Below are 13,224 nucleotides of genomic sequence, written 5' to 3' on the forward strand. Positions count from 1 at the left end.
AAGGAATACTGTGCCCGTCAAACATCACGTAATGAGCTCAAAGTGCTATATTATTTATCCATTGCCAAATAATTTATGGAAAGCTATCATGCCTTCCATGGAAAAGCATTGTGTAAGACCAAATTCTCTAAACTCATAATGGAATTCTGTGCATACAATCCTGAAGATTAGAAAATTGTGTATACATGGCCATCGGGTGCGAGACCCAGAAATGTTTTGCATTGCAGATTAGTAGGGCCAAGATTAGAGCTTTAGACTTCCTATTGTTACGCCAACCCCCAATCTCTTTTGAGCAGTGCACAAGCTTCCACGCGATTCCAGGCACTCACCCTGGGTCGTGTTTCCATTGAGAATCAAGACACGGCAGAGACTGTAGTGACTTTGAGATATAATATGGCTTATTCATATACAGTGGAACCTCGGTTTGTGAACACAATTGGTTCCGGAAGTCTGTTCATAAACTGAAGCGTTCATAAACTGAAGCAAACTTTCCCATGGAAAGTAATGGAAAGTGGATTAATCCGTTCCAGACGGGTCTGCGGCGTTCGTAAACCAAAAATTCGTAAACCGAGGTGTTCACAAACCGAGGTTCCACTGTATATACAACCTGCATGTACGTGGAGGGAGTTGCAGATCTTACAACATTGTCATCTCAAGAGTCTCTCTCTCTCTCTCTCTGCTTCTCTCATGGCTTCTGCCAGCTGGAGTCCAGAGCAGCCAGCCATGCTCCCAAGTTTCTGGGCTGCCGCCTTCCCAGCCAGCAGCCAAGATGGTTCTGGCCTTCCAGGCCCCACTTGGAGTGCTGCCTGACTTCCTTTTTTCTTCCTAGAAAACCCTGCCAAAACCCGAAGCTCCTTCCTGTCACCTCACACCCCTCCCTGCCACCTTGGTAACCTCTGCTTTAGACAGAGCTGGGGGATTCCTCTTGAGGTGACCACTGCTTATTGTTCCATAATGAGCTACATTCAGCCAGCCTAGTCTGGCTAGTGAGCATGGGCTACACCCAGGAGAACTGCTGCAGCCTGTATTTTCCTTTCAATGTCCCAAATATTATCTAAACACTACCATTTCTTGATTTCTACTCTTCACATTCCAAATCTGTAACACTGATTGTAAATCCTGCACAAAATACCGACTTTCTAAAAAAGCTAAATCAAAACTCTAAATCACAGATCATATGGCACTTGCTAAGGAGTAAGGCTGCAACCCTATACACCAGGGGTAGTCAACCTTTTTATACCTACCGCCCACTAATGCATATTTCTTGATGGTAAAATTTCCTTACCGCCCACCAGTGCTCGATGGAAGGAGGATTCAGCTTGTGCCGTAGAACCCCCCGGTAAAGGGGCCCCTGACCATCAGGTCCAGTCGTGTCCGACTCTGGGGTTGCGGTGCTCATCTCGCTCTATAGGCCGAGGCAGCCGGTGTTTGTCAGCAGACAGCTTCCGGGTCATGTGGCCAGCATGACAAAGCTGCTTCTGGCGAACCAGAGCAGCGCACGGAAACGCCGTTTACCTTCCCGCCGGAGCGGTCCCTATTTATCTACTTGCAGTTTGATGTGCTTTCGAACTGCTGGGACTAAGCAACAGGAGCTCACCCCATTGCAGGGATTCGAACCGCTGACCTTCTGATCAGCAAGCCCTAGACTCTGTGGTTTAACCCACAGCACCACCTGGGTCCCCCGCGCCACCTGGGTCCCCCCTACTGCCCACCTGAAATGCCCATTAGTGGGCACTAGAGACCAGGTTGACAACCCCATGCTATACACACTTACCTTAGTCCCAAAACATCTGGAGGGCTGAGTTTGCCTATGCCTCGTCTAGAGAGCAGCTTGTTGGCTACACTGTGCTACATCATTTTCACAAGTGATCCTGGGAACAGTGTTTTGTCTAGAATATGCCACATATTACTATACATTCAATAATATAAAACAAGAGAGGCATTTTAAAATATAAGGTGCATCTACATTTGAATTACTGTTTTTAAAATGCAAACGAAACCCTTTTAAAGTACTATTTGTTTATACAACTGTATATATTTAAATTGGATCTTAAAGGGGAAGAATCCAGTCATAGTTAAGCTCATTTAAAACCATTGATTTCATCAGACGGTAAAAAAGTCATTTCCACTGAATGCATTCCAAGCGGTTCTTATTTAAAGTTGATTTGAGCATTAGAGGCAAAATCTGTCTTCAGTCTGAGTGAAACCATAATAACATTTCATTCAAGTTGTGCCCCCATAAAATTGATTGATGTTATATTTATGTTTTTGCTACTAGTTTTCATCTTGGTGCTAGAGAAAGTGATTTAAAATGCAATTACTTTTGGAATCCACTGACTTTAATCAAAATTTAATGTGTCCTTCCCTGACAAATTGTGGGAAACTCTAGGTCAAGTGCATCCTGAGGGATGGGATGCTTGAATGGAAAAATGAAATCCAAACTATAATTTGGACTTCTATATAGAACATATGGTGGTTCCTTTTCTTGTGGAACAAGACAGCATGGTGACACAATAAACTCTTTAGCTGATGGAGAAATAAACAATTTATCTGCCTTGGTAGTTCAGTTGGGAGAGCATGAAACTTTTAATCTCAGGGTTGTGGGTTCAGGCCCCATGTTTGGCAAAAGATACCTGCATTGCAGGAGGTTGGACTAGATGACCCTTCTGGTCCCTTCCAACTCTACAATTCTAAGATTCTAATTGTTAAGTACGGTCAGTTTAAGAGTGAAGATCCATTTAGTACAGGGGTGGCTAATCTTTTGGGGGACTTTGCATTTGTTTGTAAAACACTAATAAATACATTTTTGTTAACATTGACACACAGACACACAAACACATAAAACAAACATTTAAAAGTGGGGAACACTGGGGAAAGGCATTGTGGACACAAAAATATCTGTTGGCATCCTGACATCATCATAGTGGGATACCAAAGGATCAGAAAATAATAAAAAGGGGGTATTTTCAGGCTACAAAAAAGTATTGAAAGTCAGATGTGGCCTGCAGACCATGGATTACTCTAGGAATTTTGAGACTCTTGGCGCATGCATACACAGCTTAGGCCAGGCATCCCCAAACTTTGGCCCTCCAGATGTTTTAGACTACAATTCCCATCTTCCCCGACCACTGGTCCTGTTAGCTAGGGATCATGGGAGTTGTAGGCCAAAACATCTGGAGGGCCACAGTTTGGGGATGCCTGGCTTAGGCTGAAAATGTCCAGTCTAAAGCAAATGTACAGTATGCATGTATAGATAATGGACGTGGTACCCTTGTCCATAATTCAACTGTTCCATGTTGGGTAATAACACCGAGGCCAGTGCCTCCCCCCCCCCCCACTCAGCGTTGCCCAGGATTCATCACTCCGGTCTCCCGTCACGCTGATGTAACCCATATCCAAGGACATGAGCACACAACTAGCAGAGTCCAAACAGAAGCTCAGCCTTGAGGTGTAACCTCTAAGCCTAATTTATTGCGCACAAAATCAAACGTAACATAACAAAGAAAACATGGCTTCTCTCTCTGTCTTCCTTCCTCGGAGAGAGAACTGCAAAAGCAATAGCTATACAGAGCGGAACAGCGTATACCTCACTTTCGGCTCACAAGACTCCAACAATCAGTGCTGGAATGTAAACACAGACATGTGACATGTAACAATCCCACACACCTGCAGCACAGGAGGAATGGAATTCCAAACATCCCATAGATTTCAGTGTAGCTTAGACAAAAGAAAACACCTTCAGGATTTCTGGCCAGAAATAAGGTTGCTTAGCGAGAGGCAAAGAACAACATTTTGCACATGGCAGTTTACACTATGTATCCGATGCTTGAAGTGGACATTGCAGAGGGATGCACCGGTGCCATCACTTCTCTCCATATAATATTTAATAATGTAGGGTAGTTTATTAATTTCAATGGATCTGCTATGATACCAAACCACTGCACTCCTAGTTCCTCTGTCATTTCCTTGGTTGTTGTGTTTATTATGACATGTTGTTTCACTAGACTTTTTAAAAGGAGAGAGGGAGAAGTAGAGATGGGCTTGCTGCTTTTGTTGAGAGGAGTTCATCCTCTGCAACGGCAGTTTTGTACTGATGAGAGTTTTTATCCATTCAGCTCTCTCTCTTAGGAAGAAGCAGGGAGCACAGAACCAAAAACAGGTAGCTTATGACAGATGTGATAACAAAGCCATACAAAGCTATTAGGCAGCCATCTGGCTCTCAGCATGATCCTCAATCCGATTAACTCTGTTCGGCCAAGAGCCCCCCAGAACGTTAGTAATTTCACAAATTGAATATAAAATGATTGCTCCTTGTTTTGGAACTTCTCTTCAAAAAACAGGCAGGCTTGCAAACAGAAGGGTGTTTTTAAAACCATATATTGCAGCGATGATGCAAACACACTGGTACATCTATAAATATCCCAAAACATTCAATCCACAGCACATGAAGATCTGTGGGAACGTTTTATGTTATATGTTAGTTTGTCATTGCTGAGCTCAAGTGTCTGGAGACAACTGTCCATCAAGCCCTGAATTTAATAATGCTCATGTGTGCTGTGATCAGCATAGTTTTGGCACACTGCATAGGCATAGATCTCTGACAGTATCTTGTCATTGATGCTACTATAATTGTTCTGATGCAGTAATTGTTAACATTTTTTTTAAAAAAAATGCATTGACTTTTAATTGAGAAATTTGTGGCACTGAAACATGAGATTGTGGTCTTCTAAATGCTGTTAGTCCTGCTGAATAGAAGGCATTAACATTGCTAGGAAATGCGAATTAGGTTTTGCCCAAATGATGCAGGTAGAAAAAATTAAATAAAGTATCCACGCTGGCTTTTAAGAAAAAGTGAGAAATAATGCTGGTTTTTGGTAACCAAATCAGTTCTTTTCAAAGCTTATTTTTCAGATAAAAAATTAAGGCAGATAAGTATCAAAAGCAATGGTTATAAAATATAAAATAATCCACAACTCAAACAAATCATAAACAAAAATATTAGCATAAAAACCCAATTTTTTATAAATAAACTTTTTATTTCCCACATGCGGTGTACCTGATTTTTATGCTAACAACCATCAGAATTAAAACAGCAAAATCCCAGAAAGAGGAAATATTGCACTGAAGGCCTTTTTAAACAGGCATATAAAACAATACAGTGAGGAGACCTTGAATTGATTCCAAGTCATATACATAATTTAGGCAGTCTGGGCCTTTTTAAAAAATAAATAAATCTGTTTTTAATTTTGTTTGTGTGTGAAGCTCTGTTTTGTTGCATTGTTATTGTTTGGTTTCTGTTTTTCACAACCTATTCTTTGGAAACCACCCAGATAACTTTGTGTTATGGGGCAGCAGATGAATGACATATATAAATAAATGCAGTTTTTGTACAACAAGATAACCCATCTTGGTTTTCTTTCAGATTTTCAGAGTGTGGGATATCCAGACACTTTCACTGATGCAGGTCTTCCACGATTCCCAAGCAGGGCCTAGAGAGACACAAATCTTTACTATGGTATTTGACAATAACCATGGCACACTTATTACAGGTGTGTTTGTCTAATCATTGGGAGCAAAATACCTCTTCAGATATAAATCTGAGGTGCCGATACATAATCGTGGAAAGTAAATGTATGGCCCCCAGCTGTGTTGTTTAGACCAAGAGTAGCTACAGAAATGGGAGGAAAACAAACAGGTGGCTTTAAATAATTAAAGCAATCCCATCCTATGATGCTGATGATTCAAAGCCACAAGCATCTTGTGTCTTTTTGTCCTTGAGAAGCACTTATTTGGCATCTATTAAAATCTTGAACATAATTTTCATGTGAAGTAAAGTCTGAAAATAGATTTATCATGGTTCATAGCCACAGAGGCAGGAATTCCTGTAAGATATGTAAGGTAGATATACAGTGGTGCCTCGCTAGACGAATTTAATTCGTTCCACGGGTCTTTTCTTATAACGAAAAATTCGTCTAGCGAATCCCATAGGAATGCATTGAAATTTTATTGAATTTCAATGCATTCCTATGGGAAACCGTGATTCGCTAGACAAATTTTTCGTAAAATGAATTCGTCTAGTGTGGCAACCTCCGCTAGAAAAAAACCTTTCGTTAAGCGGAAATTTCGTTAAGCAGGGCATTCGTTAAGCGAGGCACCACTGTACCTCTTCTTCTTCCTCCTCACCACCACAGTGTTTTAATAAAATTAATTAATAATATTAATTAATTTGTACCCCACCTATCTGACTGGGCAGTTTCCAACATGCTGCATTTTTCCGTGTCTAAGACAATGGTGTTTTTTTTAATATCAAAAAATGTTTGAAATTGTGGTTCGTCTTATACACGGATAGTGCAGAGGGGCAGTGGGCAATTGGTGTTAGCCGTGAGCATGAGATTGTAAGCGGTGATTGGTGGCTGCGGCAAGGCCTGCTGGCGATTAGCTGCTGCTGCAGCAATTGAGCTAGCGACTGGCGGCTTTGGCGAGGTGTGCGATTGTCAGTAGCGGTCAGGCAGGTGAGCGGTCGTCGGCAATCCCCCCTCAAAAAAACAACAACGCTCAACAACTGGGCAATCTCCCCCTGTTTCCTAAATAGGGGTATATAAAACATGATAAACCCTTAAAACTTATAAAGCTTCCCTGTGCAGGGCTGCCTTCAGATAAGAATACTTGATGGGTCATTGAGGCCAGTGACAGTTCCCTATAGCAACTTTCCCCCTCGTTTTCCCCATCTTGAAAAAAACATACATATATTTGTCTTTCACTTTTGGTGAAGAAGTGCACTCACTATTAATCTTTCCATAGGTGCTTTGTTCTGCTGTAATATGTGCAAGAGACTCAATCTTTATATGTTGTATCCTCTCTGCTTTTTCAGAAAGGGCAGGCTCCCATTTTCATTGCCCATGCCACTCAACCACTCTCTTCCTCTCATACACACCCTGCATGATCAAGAGCTCATGGTGGTCCTTGCAGAGTCAGGCAACATTCATGATGGGTCTCGCAGTCAGGCATAGCGGTGGCATGCTCTTGACCTCCCAGCACCAGCATCTCTGCAGCTTATCAGCGAGGCCTGAGGTTGCAGGGCGGTTGGTGCTGTGTGGACACACCAGTAAGGCCAACCCAATCTTTATGTGTGGTTAGGGAGTACTCTTCACTGGCATGCTGCCCTTGGAGCGCTAGCTGACCCTCAGCGGAGCCCTTGGGCTGAAAAGGTTTACCCACCCCTGTCAGACATGTTTGCCAGAGTGGCTGGCAATAGCATGCAACCGGATGCAATAACCCTTATTATATGATTCACAGGATCAGCTGTGATTGATATTTATCCTCTCACGCGAGTTATACAAGACACAAAACAGGTTCCCCAGACGCATGAGAGGAGCATCAATGTGCTGATTTACAACAAAGTCTTTCACCAAATTCTAACTATCTGTTCTGAATCAATCGTAAAGGTGAGTATGAATCCTGCAAACTTTTCAAATGCAAAGCAAAATGTTTTGCACAAAGGAGTTAAGAGCAAGTGGGCTATCTGGGGGGCTGTATCTTCCTACAGATTGGTAAGCCAGGTATGAGGGACCAGGTGTTGCTGGACTTTAGCTTCCTTCATCCTAGACCATTGGCCATCCTTACCAAGGCTGATGGGAGATGAATTGAGAGGGCCACAGGTTCCCGATCCCTGCATTAAACCCAGGAGAAAATGTTAAGAATAGGAATTCTTAGCTTTTTCCTTTCTACTTTCTCTTATTCCCTTAGCTTAATGTTTACTATAGATATTTGAAAAGAGTGACAATTATGTGTGTGTGTGTGTGTGTGTGTGTGTATATATATATATACACCTGTGTAGGTTGAATTCCATATAATTCACTTTATCTTTAGGTCTGGGAACTGGAAACAGGCCAACAAATATACCAGATAGAGGATGCCCATGGACCTAATGTTGAGTTGACATGTGCAGCAATTGATAAAAATGGATTCCACCTTGCCACTGGAGCATGCGATGGTAAAACAGTGTTATAATTGCAGATTGTAATAACCCCACATCTTTATATAATTGCTTTGTGATGGGGGCTGTAAGAATACTTAACTGGAACCTATTTTCAGTACTCTAGGACTTCATAATGAAGGCCATATATGACAAGGAGAAATCTCAGGTGCTTCCATGATGAGTGACATTCCTTCTGCTTTGTTGCACGTTTAGGAACTGTGAAGACTTGGGATTTTGGAAGTGGACAGCAACTTAAAGTTTTGCCTTTAATCAGGGAAAGCACAGTTAATGAACACTGGCTGATGCAAATGGTTTACCTGAAGGCTAGTGGAAGTAGACATGTCATCCTGGTCTTGGAGTACAGTGGGACTATCAAAATTGTTCAGGTTTTGTTATAGCTTGTTTTTATTTGGTTTGTTTGTCAATTAATTATACATCCTTCACCCTTAGGTCCCAGAGCAAGTTACAGCATTAGAACACAATGTTAAAAACGGTGCTTGCACTAACAGGGCATTTGTAACAGGAAGGGGTTTAATTCCTCCCGTGGTTCAATATATCCAGTATATCTCAACTAAAGGCAACCAACCATGCCCTGCTCTTCCAACCTCTCTCACTGCCAAGGAAAAATAATAAATGAAAGAGAACCTACCCGGTACCCAAGTGACACAGACACAAAAACCTCACACAAACACTAAGTAAAATAATGTAAATTCGCCACCTGTCAAGGCGGTGGCTACTCTTTGCAACAATCACCCTCTCAGTGTGATATTTACAGTCCTTTATTTTACATACATACAAACAGCACAGTTACAACTCATGCGTCCGAGTCTGATGTTTCAGATTTGGGGAGTGGCTTTTTTTCCGACTACTCCACCAGCACATTAAGCGGGAAAATATCGTGAGAGGCCTCTGATCCCTACGTTTTAACTCTATCCTTTCCTGTCCCTCTCTCCCTCTGTCCCTGAACTTCCTGTGTGGCTTGAGGCTCCCTTCTAGCATCAGAGAGCCTTGACATCTCTTGGCTGGTCTCTTCCCCCTCTGCCTCTTCCGTCACTTCCTGATTTCCTTCTTCTGACCATTCCAGTTCTGACTCTCCTTCCCCCCCCCCCCCACTCGAGGGAGTCTCCTTGCTGTCCCGTGACACCACCACCCTTCTCCTTCTCTTCTCCCCCAACCTTATACTGCATACAACATTAATGTCTCACATGGAATGTAACTGATCTGGAAATTGTAGAGACAATGAATGTACTTTTTTGTAACCCAAGAAAATCTTTAATAAAAATCCTTCTCTCTCTCATTCATATATACAGTGGTATCTCGCAAGACGAATGCCTCGCACATTGAAAAACTCGCAAGACGAAAGCGTTTTGTGATGTTTTTGGTCACTTGCAAGACGAAGTTTTGTATGGCCATGCTTTGCAAGACGAATTTTTTTGGCGTTTATTTGTTTTGTTGTGTTGTGTGTGTTTTTTGCCGCGAGGCACCACTGTAATATATATATATATATATATATATATATATATATATATATATATATATATATATATATGGGGCGCAGGTGGCGCTGTGGGTTAAACCACAGAACCTAGAGCTTGCTGATCAGAAGGTCGGCGGTTCAAATCCCTGCGACGGGGTGAGCTCCCGTTGCTCGGTCCCAGCTCCTGCCCACGTCAAAGTGCAAGTAGATAAATAGGTACCGCTACAGCGGGAAGGTAAACGGCGTTTCTGTGTGCTGCTCTGGTCTCCCCAGTATATCTGAAGTGCCTCCCCAAAATGAATAATTAAGTTAGCCTCAGTTAGAAAACCCACCACCCCAAAATATTTATATTTGAAGAAATAAATTGTGCCAAGTTGATTCTCAATTTTTTCTGTGCTACTATTCTTCCAACTCCTTGTTCTCCTAGGGTAATGAAGGTGAAGTTTATCTGTGCATTACTTGGGAGCTTCCTGAAGCAGTATCAATTGCTCTACAAGGCAATCCACTCATGTCCCTAAAACTGAGTCCCAATGCCAAGAAAAGTAATGGATTCTTTCCAGATGTTCAGCTGCTGCTTGATAAGGTGCCTGTGAAAAAATCAAAGACTGAGGTGAGTTTGATTGCAAATCTGTCCATTTCAGTTTCTCTCATTTTCTCATTTTTTCCAAACTTCATTTCAGTCCACCACATACCCATACCAGTTGACAAAAAAAATCCTCATGAAAATTCAGCATTTTAATTTAAATTTATCCTAATATACACATTTTTGTGTGCAGTTTCCCCCAATAAAATGCATTTGTATATGTTATTTTTACTAATGCATGCATTTCAATGCATAGATTATCCTTGAATGTGCATTTTTGTATATATGACTTGCCTTGTAACTACACTGCAAAATTTGAAGAAATGCAAAATTTGATGGGTGGCTGTTTGTTTATTTGCTCTATTGTTTCAGTTTGCTTGTTGTTCCAGTAAGTGAGAATTAGATGGGTTCACATTAAAATGCAAATTGAACTGAATTTCTCTTCCATTCCTAGAGGTGGGTGCATTTCCAGCCTTCTCGGTAGTGGCACCCGCCCTGTGGAACGCCCTCCCACCAGATGTCAAAGAGAAAAACAACTACCAAACTTTTAGAAGACATCTGAAGGCAGCCCTGTTTAGGGAAGCTTTTAATGTTTGACAGACTATTGTATTTTAATATTTTGTTGGAAGCTGCCCAGAGTGGCTGGGGAGACCCAGCCAGATGGGCGGGGTATAAATAAATTATTATTATTTTCAAGACCTGCTAAGAAGGAAGTGTCTTGGAGCCTGGGTACACAATATACTCACCACTGAGAAATAACCACATGAAGTAAACTTGGTTTTTACTGTTGAGAGGTCTCTTTGGAGAGGGACAGAGAAAACTCAATGGGATTATAGAGAGCAGTGCAAGGGACTTTGGTTGGGTGGATGGAAAAGCCATCTGTCAATGTTTGCCTGCAGGGGTGGGGACAGACAAAGATCTGGCCCACTGGGCCAAAAAGATCTCATACTCTTTCCCTCCAATTTTCTCTGCCTCCGGGAGCCTACTTTTCATGTAGGCAGCCTCTTGTGCCATATAGTCATTTTCTTTGGACTGAGTGATGGGGAAATGCCATGACACTTTTCTTTGCTGCTAGCCATGCTTAAATGCACAGTGATTGCATAGTCCTGTGTTTCCACAGTTTGGAACAATAATTTTAAGAAGCAAAGGCAGGTATTTTCTTTCCTTTAAAGGATGAGACTGTACATACCGGCTTTTAAATACAATTTCAACAATCTTCTTTTGTCCGTTTTTCAGCTACCTCCGAAAACGGAAGTGAAATGTTTTGACCTGCTAAGAGTGGAAGGTTACAATTTGTTAGCTACCGCAAGTGCAAATGGCGCAATCATCATGTGGGATTTTGAATCTGCCACTGCCAGGCACATGTGAGTAATGAAAGCTGTGAGAGTCACCCAACACAGACCAAACAGATTGCAATGCGGAACTGCATTTCTTTTATGGGAGTCTTGCTCTTAAGTGACTGTAGAAATGTGTGGCAAATTGAAGGTGGAACCCCAGCCTGAAGCCATCACCCTGCCCAGTACTGTACATGCCGTCCATTTTATTTCAGTCTGAGACCCAGGCAAGGGCCTTCTTCAGCCCCTTTCCCCACTTTTCTCCAGCTTGACCCTCAACGGAGGCTCTTGCCAGAGTGCTGCCCTTCATGCACCTTGGCTGATCACGACCCTGAGTAGGCAGAGAGACAGACAATTGGGAGCAAGCAGGTGAGATACATAAAGCAGGGAACTTGGGACAATCTGTCTCATACTGCTCACACTGCCAGAGGGGACCAGCTCCTTGCCTCCATCTTGGCTTGGGTCATATGAGTCACTGGGCAGAAGCTATGTGCTACCCCTTTGACCTTGCTCAGTTCAACATCTGGAAAGGGTTGAAATTAGCTCCCAACCAATGCATCCTTCAGTACACACCTAATACTTTCTTTACAGATTTAAAGCTGGAAATACTGTCCAAGAAGATGGAGAAGAATTATTAGGAATCAACGGGTTACTGTTCCTCTACCGAGGTGCTGTCTCAGACAGGTAGGTGGACTATATATCAGGCATGTACAAGTCACATTAGGCCAGCTTTTGCTAACTTGGAGCCCTCCAGATGTTTGGGGTTGCTAAGAAGGCTCAAGGTTGGCAAATGCTGCATTAGACCTATACTGGGTTAAAGAAACAGTGAGTGAGCTACGGTAGCTCTTGGACTTGAGTGAAACTGAAGAGCGTTTCTCCAACCTAGTGGTGGCAGCCAGTGTTGCACAAGTGGACTTCCACCAATGCAGGGTCCCAACAAACTAAGGCCCGGGGGCCGGATGAGGCCCAATTCCCTTCTAAATCCAGCCCGCGGACGGTCCAGGAATCAGCATGTTTTTACATGAGTAGAATGTGTCCTTTTATTTAAAATGCACCTCTGGGTTATTTGTGGGGCCTGCCTGGTGTTTTTACATGAGTAGAATGTGAACTTTTATTTAAAATGCATCTCTGGGTTATTTGTAGGGCATAGGAATTCGTTCATATTTTTCTCCAAAATATAGTTCAGCCCCGCACAAGGTCTGAGGGACAGTGGGCCGGCTCCCTGATGAAAAAGTTTGCTGACCCCTGCTAATGCAGCTGGGCTTCTTCTCCCCCTTCCTATATTTCTTTATTACTGTTAATTGGGGCAAATATTTTATTTATTTATTTATTTGCTTGTTTATATGATTCCTGGCTGATGGAGCCAGCCACACTTCACTTGGGAGGGAGTTTCACACATTAGGGGTCCCCCATGAAAAAGCTCTGCCCACCAGTCTAATTTTAATGGCAGACCAACAAGCTGGTTCCCCAATAAAGGCAGTCCTTCAAATAACCTGGTCCTAAACAGTTTAGGTCTTTACGTTATTGGTCCATCCAGTGCTGTCTTCTCCAACAGACAGCAGCTCTCTTAAGTAGATATGGCAGCACTGAGTATTCAGTACAGGGCTAGATGAACAAAGTCTAACTTAGTTTTATATATGCCCCTGCTAAGGTAGGAATGTGGGGAAGGGCAATCAGCTCCTTGCATGTTTGGCCTTGTATTCACAACCCATTAGGTTACACTTCAGGTTGGTATTGGTGTTGCTCAAATTCTGCATGGCAAAGGCAACTGCTTCCATTCTGTCCCATCTCCAAAACATTTGCCATTTAAAGCTGTTGGGGAAATTTGCCAGTCTTGTTTTCAAGTAGGCCC

At 42.5% G+C, this 13,224-nt stretch overlaps 1 protein-coding gene across 1 annotated transcript in view; it reads left to right on the forward strand.

Annotated features, from left to right (window-relative positions):
* Window positions 1-13,224, forward strand: part of WDR64 (WD repeat domain 64) — a 62,317-nt gene that overhangs the window by 25,668 nt on the left and 23,425 nt on the right. Inside the window, exons 11-17 of the mRNA XM_035110526.3 lie at window positions 5,423-5,549; window positions 7,297-7,445; window positions 7,870-7,993; window positions 8,192-8,364; window positions 9,883-10,065; window positions 11,275-11,402; window positions 11,964-12,056. Of these exons, the coding sequence (XP_034966417.1) occupies window positions 5,423-5,549; window positions 7,297-7,445; window positions 7,870-7,993; window positions 8,192-8,364; window positions 9,883-10,065; window positions 11,275-11,402; window positions 11,964-12,056 (977 nt within the window). The remainder of the gene's footprint in view (window positions 1-5,422; window positions 5,550-7,296; window positions 7,446-7,869; window positions 7,994-8,191; window positions 8,365-9,882; window positions 10,066-11,274; window positions 11,403-11,963; window positions 12,057-13,224) is intronic.

The sequence above is a fragment of the Zootoca vivipara genome, chromosome 3 (assembly GCF_965207765.1).
Source record: "Zootoca vivipara chromosome 3, rZooViv2.hap1.1, whole genome shotgun sequence".
Lineage (NCBI taxonomy): Eukaryota > Metazoa > Chordata > Lepidosauria > Squamata > Lacertidae > Zootoca > Zootoca vivipara.